At 41.1% G+C, this 8,819-nt stretch overlaps 1 protein-coding gene across 1 annotated transcript; it reads right to left on the reverse strand.

Moving 5' to 3' along the window:
* Positions 1-556: 556 nt before the first annotated feature.
* LOC110334278 (probable G-protein coupled receptor 141) lies at positions 557-1,592 on the reverse strand. The gene has a single exon (XM_021216116.1). It carries the CDS (start codon positions 1,563-1,565, stop codon positions 648-650), a length of 918 nt encoding a protein of 305 aa, XP_021071775.1. The 5' UTR covers positions 1,566-1,592; the 3' UTR covers positions 557-647.
* Between the last annotated feature and the right edge of the window lie 7,227 nt (positions 1,593-8,819).

Genomic DNA, 8,819 nt, shown 5'->3' on the forward strand with positions numbered 1-8,819 from the left:
TTGGAGAAAGAGGGTGATGGATTACAGTGTGCTTCCAGTCCCCAAGTCCTTAAATACAACCCTTAAAAGGAAAAGGCTAGAAAAGCTTGTTAGAGCAGAAATCCTGGTGTTTCCTCCGAAGTTAGAATGATGTGGAAGTTTCTTGTTCCTCCAGCTTTCCTGGTTTCTTCTTAGGTATGTTGACTATGCCATCTAGTCTGGTAAACCAAGCAGAGATTGTCTGTTTGGAGCCACGTGATAACCAGGATGAGCCTTCAGAAGGTGGAGTGGAATGGAAATAACTCTTCAGCTAACTGCAGCTCGAAGCCTAGGAGGGAAACTGTATTTCAAACCCAAGAAGTCACCACATCCCAACAAAACGCCAGCACCCAGTAGACACATGTTTTCCAGATAACCAAGCAGACACTGTATGTTGGAAAATAATGCAATATGGCAATTCGGTATAGGTTCACTACAACTCATCTTTGCATGGACACCTTCAAACACAACAGGGATATTATCATGAGTGAGTGGAGCACTTGGACACTCTTTATTCCTTTTGTTTGGCTGGGCCAAGACAAGGTTTCAATGAAGCAATGAAAAACCATTCTTAGCTCCTTGCTTATTCCCCCATTCCCAAATGGAAGAAAGGAAGATGGTAATCTTGGCTAATGGCATAAGAGGCAGTTCCACATGTCGACAATCTTTTGCTTAACCCAATGGCTTCCTCCAAAGACAAAGAGCAGCAAATCACAGCAGCTGATGGCTGTTGTGCTCAGGAGGATTTCATTGTAAAAGGCAACTTGGCTTTTACAGCTCTTGGAATGTGCTACAACGTACAAGTAATAAATCCTGAAGAACTGGTAGGGAAGAAAACAGATGATGATGATGCCTATGAAGAAAAGATTTTTCAATTGTGCCCAGAACTCCTGGTGGGACAGTAAGGAGTGACGAAACTTCCGCACCATGGACAATGTGATGAAGATCTGGAACCCCAAGAGAATAATCGCAATGGCTATGACAACAATGATTATCATATAGTTGACAACTCGCACATAATCATGGCCAAGTTCTTTATGGAACCTAAAGCACTGTTGCTCGTTGTATTCTTCGCTACTTCCATACTGAGAAACCACCAAGGGCACAACAATCACGATCACCAGGAGCCACATGGCAGTACTGGCAGCAACTGCATGCAGTTTTCTGTAGAATTCTACCTTGTCTCTACGCTTGAAGAAGATGAGGTATCTGATGACCAGTATCACCACGTAGAACAGGAAGGTGAGGTACATGTGGATATGTAACATGGCACTCACAAATTTGCAGAAGGGTAAGCCAAACGTCCAAGTCCCTTTGATGAGGTACGCCAAGCGGAAAGGCACCGTCAGCAGGAAGACCCCATGAACCACCACCAGGTTAATGACAGCCATGGTGGTCACTGAGCGTGAGTTCATTTTCACCAGCAAGAACAGGATGGAGATGAGACCTACCAGTCCTCCAATGAGCACTACGAAGTAAATCGATGTTAAATGTTTTGCCAATATAGGGTCACAAGAGGAATTCTCGGAGGTATTATATCCATCCATTCTTCAAACATTACCTGCAAAAGCAAAAACGCCTATGTTTTAAGAACAAAGATAGCAGTCTTTGTATTTTTATAGTCTCTACACCTAAAACACCAGGTCGTTTTCATCAGGCGGTTTGATATTGATAATAATGCACTACTGCAGACTAGGAAGAGGTTCACAGTTCTAAGAGTTCAGGGTCAGAGGGCCACACCTGATTTGTCCTTCTTTTGGACAGAGTTATAGGGAGGTAACAGAACACAGGGACTCTGAATGTGAATACGTCTCTTCTAATTTCCCACTCTTTTCACAAAAGCATCAGGATTTAGTCCTGAGGATTCTACCCCAAGGCTGAGAAAGTCATACAAAATAGTCTAAGCATGGTTCTATTTCTCTAAGTTCTTCCAAGTAAATAGCAAATCCATGCATAACTCTTTAAGAATGCTGACTGACTTGACCAAAGCTCAGGGAAGTGAAGGCAACAGAGAGCTATATGAAGCTTCTTTTCTCGGGATGGTTTCAACATCATCCTCTATGAGGCCTTAGATAAGTTCTTTCACCTGAAATGTGGCGTGACTCCCAATCTCTCATCTTGCATCTCGTGTCTTGCAAATTTTAAGAGCACCTACTCTCACTTCTCTGGACTCCTGATAAACCCTCTTTATGAGCGCTGACTCCCCTCTAATGCATTCTTCAAGCTCTTATCTTCTTTATTTATTTTCTATTATGTGTATAAGCATTTTATCTGCATCTATATGTGTGTACCACACTAGGACTCGGTATTGAAAATGTCCAGAAGAGGATGCCAAATAACTCTGGAAATAGTGTCACAGATGGTTGTAAGTCACTAAGTGGATGCTGTGAGTTGAACCTGGGTTCTCTGGAAGAGCAGCAAGTATTGTTCTCAACTGCTGTACTGGATAGCTTTGTGTCAACTTGACACAGCTGGAGTTATCACAGAGAAAGGAGCTTCAGTGGGGGAAGTGCCTCCATGAGATCCAGCTGTAAGGCATTTTCTCACTGCTTGTGGACGTTGTACATCGTGGTGCGGAGCCTAGTGCGCACCACGATGTACAACGTCCACAAGCAGATGTGTATAAGCATTTTATCTGCATCTATATGTGTGTACCACACTAGGACTCGGTATTGAAAATGTCCAGAAGAGGATGCCAAATAACTCTGGAAATAGTGTCACAGATGGTTGTAAGTCACTAAGTGGATGCTGTGAGTTGAACCTGGGTTCTCTGGAAGAGCAGCAAGTATTGTTCTCAACTGCTGTACTGGATAGCTTTGTGTCAACTTGACACAGCTGGAGTTATCACAGAGAAAGGAGCTTCAGTNNGGGAANTGCCTCCATGAGATCCAGCTGTAAGGCATTTTCTCAATGAGTGATCAAGTGGGGAGGGCNCCTTGTGGGTGGTGCCATCTCTGGGCTGGCAGTCTTGGGTTCTATAAGAGAGTGGACTGAGCAAGCCAGTGGAGGCAAGCCAGTAAAGAACATCCCTCCATGGCCTCTGCATCAGCTCCTGCTTTCTGACCTGCTTGAGTTCCAGTCCTGCATCNTTTGGTGATCAACAGCAGTATGGAAATGTAAGCCGAATAAACCCTTTCCTCCCCAACTTGCTTCTTGGTCATGATGTTTGTGCAGGAATAGAAACCCCGGCTAAGACAACTGCTAAACAATTTCTCGATCCCTCCACATTCTTCATTAATTATTAGTATTTTGAAATCTTTCAATTTCAATACACAGTCAAATCTAATTTCCTTTTCTTTTTCTTTTTTTTATTAGATATTTTCTTTACTTACATTTCAAATGTTATCCTCTTTCATGGTTTCCCCTCCAAACACCCCCTATCCTGACCCCACTCCCCCTGTTCACCAACCCACCCACTCCCACTTCCCTGTCCTCGAATTCTTCTACACTGGGGCATTGAGCCTTCACAGGACCGAGGATCTCTCCTCCTATTGTTGTCCAATAAGGCCATCCTCTGCTACATATGCAGCTGGAGCCATGGATCATAGGAGGAACAACAATATGAACCAACCAGTACCCCCAGAGCTCCCAGGGACCAAATCTAATTTCCTATTTAAATCTTTCAATCGTTTCTCATCCCAAAATAACAGTAATATTCTTTAAGTACAGTATGAACTTCTCAAGGAATTAATTAAAACATATTTTTAAAAGTCCAGAATGTGCTGGATTGCACTGTTCAAAGTTTGTAGGTTAAAAGAAAGAAAAGGAGCTTGACCACGCCTAGCATTCTGACTTGAACAGTTGAGTAATAATAAAACATCTAAGGTATTTGTTTACTGACATTAGAAAAATTGGAGCTGAGAAAGAACAGTAACTCACTGGGTACCTGACTTTCGTAACACATTTACAATCATTCTTAATGCTTTTATGAACATCTCTTCAAACATGTATTGTTACACGAATTATAAACCAATTATTAAACCAAATGATATTCACAGTGTTGTTGAATCTCAAAAAGCTTTGTATAAATCATGTAAATTCTCAGCAAGGAAACAGTACTTCTAAAGGTACAAAAAAGGTTAATGAAGTGTAAAAATATTATTTTATGCGTCAAGTAGAGATGTGTGTACAGTAACTAGCCAGACACACAGACATCCTAATTTTTCTGAGAAACAGGAAAGACAATTAGAAAAAATACAATCTCTAAAATCTTTTCTAGGAAAATAATAAGTTCTAAAAAAAAAAATGAAATATTCTATGTAGTAATACAAAATGCCACAAAGTATGTGAATACACAGACAGACAGATAGAGATAGAGAGAGAGATAGAGAGAGAGATAGAGAGAGAGATAGAGAGAGAGATAGAGAGAGAGATAGAGAGAGAGATAGAGATAGAGATAGAGATAGGGATAGAGATAGAGATACAGATAGGGATAGAAACAGAGATAGAGATATACTAGAAAATTCAAAACCAATATGAGAGAAAACAGGTAAATGTAGCCAAACTAGTAGGGGGAGATATGGGCTTTAAATTGGTCTATAGAACATCAGGGTGATGGATGCCTGATGTCATTACTGAACTATATACACTTGAGCCTCCCAGACCTGCAGCCACTGCTCTTCACCACCTGGGGTGATCTCTGCCAGGCTGGTTCTTTGTTTAAACCTGCCACAGTTCCCCCATCGCCTCAGGGCAGACGCTACTCCCTGCTGCTAGGCGCCTAGATTCTACAGAGAAAGCATTCCTGAAGATCCTCCTACCTGTTCGCATCTGGACTGCCCCAAGATTGGGGCTAGGGGGAAGGGCTTTTCCCATGCCATATCAACCCGGTACTTCATTAAACATTTGGGCTTTGATCAGGAAATCTTGTCAAAGCCTGGTTATTTCTCTTCTCATCATCTTTTCCCTTTCAGCCCAGCCCTGCCTTTCAGGATTGAACCGGGATTGAAGTGTGACTGACTGCAGACAAAACTCTCAGGCAGAAGCACACATACACTTAAGATGATGAGTGCTTATCTCATTTCTAATTTCATTACATCGTGATGGTATCCTACCCCAGAAAGCCTCAACTTCCGTAGCCACAGAACACACTTCAGAGAGCTGTGGCCCACTTACCTGTATCTTCCTGGAAGCTCTGAAGTTGGCTGGGTTCTACTGGGTAGTCCCTCTATTCACCCTTACTTTTTCTCTGTAAAAGAGCAGTTCTCCTGAGTAGAAACAATCTTGTTTTCCTCTGAGCCAAGCACGAATGTGCCACCGACACTTCTGCTCAGCATTTCCTTGCACTGTTAGTGTGGTAAGACAGATTCCTGAAAGGAAAGAGTAAGGTCAGTGAGTGCTTCTGCTACTTGAATCAGTTTCTTTGTAAAGTTCCATGATCACTGCCTTTCAAATATCAGAAGCCTGAGTTAAATGATTTCTGTTTGCCAGGACTACACTATATTAGGCTATTTGCTTTCACAGTAGGCTCCCAGCTGCATAACATGTTGTTACATAGAATTTAAGGTGGCGAAACAGCCTTAATGCCTTCCTTTCTGTCTCTCCATAAGAAGTGGGGGAGACAAAAACCTAAGAGTCCACAGAGTGGTTCATTCTTTCTTGTTTATTTCACTATTACAGACATTTAGAAGCTATAGTTCCAGAATGTGACTCTGTTGCTGCTGCTGGAGGCAAGAGTTAGCCTGTGATGGATATCAATGTGCCAAAGCTTCAGTTCATCTGGTGATGGTCATGGGCTGATCCATTTGCTCTTGGGACACTTGTGGCAGAATTCCGATTTTCGGTACTTTAAGTTCTGGATCACAGATATTTGTCTTAGTCAGGGTTTCTATTCCTGCACAAACATCAGGACCAAGAAGCAAGTTGGGGAGGAAAGGGATTATTTGGCTTACATTTCCATACTGCTGTTGATCACCAAAGGATGCAGGACTGGAACTCAAACAGGTCAGAAAGCAGGAGCTGATGCAGAAGCCATGGAGGGATGTTCTTTACTGGCTTGCTTCCCCTGGCTTGCTCAGCCTGCTCTCTTATAGAACCCACGACTACCAGCCCAGAGATGGTCTCACCCACATGGGGCCCTCCCCACTTGGTCAATAATTGAGAGAATGTCCTACAGCTGGATCTCATGGAGGCACTTCCCCAACTGCCTGTAATAACTCCAGCTGTGTCAAGTTGACACAAAATTAGCCAGTACAGATATCAAGATGACATTTGAAACCTCTGTCATAAATGTTGTTGACTGTAAATGGAGTAAAGCAATGAAAAGTCAAATCAAAGACTGAGGATTTTAGGCTGAGTTAAGAAAGAAGTCTGCTTCACAACATTTGCAACTCTAAATGTAAGAGTCAAACATTGTGGTGTGCTTCTGTCTTCACTATGAAATGCTCTCTTCAGTTCTGCTTGTTTTGGAAACCGAGTCTGACTAGGAGGAACATGGAATTTGTTTTTATTGTTAACTTACACACCTACAACCACCAGAGATGAGAGAGCATCAGTTGAAGAACTGCTCAGATCAGTTTGTTGTGGCCACGTCTGTGAGACTTGTCTTAATTTGATGTGGAAGGCCCCAAGCTACTTTGGCAGCACCAGACCTACACAGATGTGTTGGGCTGTGTAAGGAACCTAGCCGGGCATGAGCCAGCAAGGAGGATTGCTCAGTAGTTTCTGCTTCAAGTTCCCGCCTGACTTGAATCCTTGCCCCGACATCCCTCAGTAGACCACTGTAACTTGTAGAGTTAAATAAGCCCTTTCCTTTTCCAAGTTGTTTTTGGTTTGTGTTTTAACATAGAAACAGAAAAGCAAACCAGGGCAGACTCTATGCTGCCTCAGATTCATAATCCTCAGATGCAGCTGGCTGGCCGGACAAATACTGAGATTATGAGTATGTACTGAAACACCTGGCTCTGACTTCAATGTTTCTATTTTTTTTTAAGTCTAGCTTTCCTGATATTCTTGAGCCTGTTTTGTTTACAATGGTTCTCAACCTGTGGGTTGCAACCCCTTTGTGGGATGCATATCAGCTAATCCTACATATCAGATTTTTACATTATGATTCATAACAATAGTGAAATAATTATGAGGTTGCAATGAAATAATTTCATGGTTGGGGCTTATCACAACATGAGGAGCTGAATTACAGGGTCACAGCATTTAGAAGGTTGAGAGCCATTGCTCTAAAGTCTGTATTTTGCACATTTTTTTCATTCTCTTTGTTTAAAGGCTTAAGAATTCTTAGATTTAAAATATATTTAAACAAAAATTGTGTTTACCTGTCCTCTTGTAGCACCACAAATTCAGAGTATTTTGACTCTATTTCCCTCTTCTTTCCCCCTTATTGTTTTCATGGATTTTAACCCTATATGTGCTTTATTATTCAAGAATAAACAAATGGATGGCCTGTGGAAGTTTTTAGACAAGCTATACAACATGGTCCCCATTATCAAAGTCACATTGGTATTAGCTATAAGGTTTAATGATCTCATATGGGTTAAGAGAATCAAGCTTTCCATTTACTACAACTAAACAAAATCATCTAGACAGTGTATTCTAAAGGAGCCGTTAGCAGATTTTAGCCATCACAACTACATGATAATACTAAATGTGGTAAATAAGCTAAAAATAAAAAACTGTATTTTTAAAAAATATTTTAAAATAATATATATTATATATTTAAAATATATATATAATTTTTTTAAAGTCACCATACAATGAGGGAGACAATACTCCAATTAGTCACCTTATAATACCAAGTAAATCTTCAGTAACAGGAATGAATTACATCTTGTTGAGTTATTGGTTAAACAGGTTCCATAGAATTCCCCAATCTCAAAACATCACAGGAAGGACTATTGCTTACTCTCTACAACCTGATAGTAAGACCTTGTTTGTGAAGACACCACTTACTTATGACACTGTACGTGGGAAAATTAAGCTGGTTCCCAACTAGATTCCCCTTTACTGACTAGTATTCATGGTGCTAGAAGGTACTTTACACACACTAAAGAACCAAAAGTAACCAGCTTCAAACTTATGACCTAAAACATTACAGTTCCTGAAAAGATTATACTCGTGCACTAGTGACAGAAAAGTTATGGGAGTAAGTAAGTTTTAGGGTTCGCCACTCCGTGAGAGGGAACCCATATCTGGCACTGCTAGGGTAACCAAAATACTGAGACTAGACAGGTCCTGGGTCCTGGGTGAAAACCTACTATTATTCTGCTAAAGGAACATAGCAATAAAATGACTTCTAAGGACATATTGCTCTATACACGTAGATCAGTGTCTAGCTCAACTCTCATCATAAAATGTCTTCTTGCAGAAGATGGTAATTAACACTGACACAGTCACCCGATGTTTAGAAAGTAAGAGACTTTGAAGCACTCAGTTCTGAACGCAATATCTATATCAAATTTCTCCCTCCAAGGGTCAGGTATCTACGAAGAGTAGGAAACAGAAAGATTATAAGAGCCATAGGTAGTAGATGGTACCCAGGAAACAAATTTTCAGATATAGCAGGGCTTGTAATATGTAAACTCACACAGATTTCAAAAGTATGTATAAGATCTGCACAAATTCAGGAAGCACGAAATCTCAGCACAGAGAAGAGGAAATGTGTGAAAAGTCTAACTCCTAACCAAGAGGCTTATTTGTAATTGCTTCTTGCTGGGGAATCAGTTTCCTGCAGTGGAGTGACACTGGGTATAATAAACACAATTCAGGGCAGGAAAGATTCTACTAACAGTCGGCAATGATCACGATGATACATCTAGCCTCTGCTCATACATTCCAAATGGTCAAGACAG

The sequence above is a fragment of the Mus pahari genome, chromosome 16 (assembly GCF_900095145.1).
Source record: "Mus pahari chromosome 16, PAHARI_EIJ_v1.1, whole genome shotgun sequence".
In the NCBI taxonomy this organism is placed as follows: Eukaryota; Metazoa; Chordata; class Mammalia; order Rodentia; family Muridae; genus Mus; species Mus pahari.

Excerpts from the sequence above, each read along its gene's own strand:
- LOC110334278 (XM_021216116.1), bottom strand. The coding sequence starts at position 1,565 with ATGGATGGATATAATACCTCCGAGAATTCCTCTTGTGACCCTATATTG.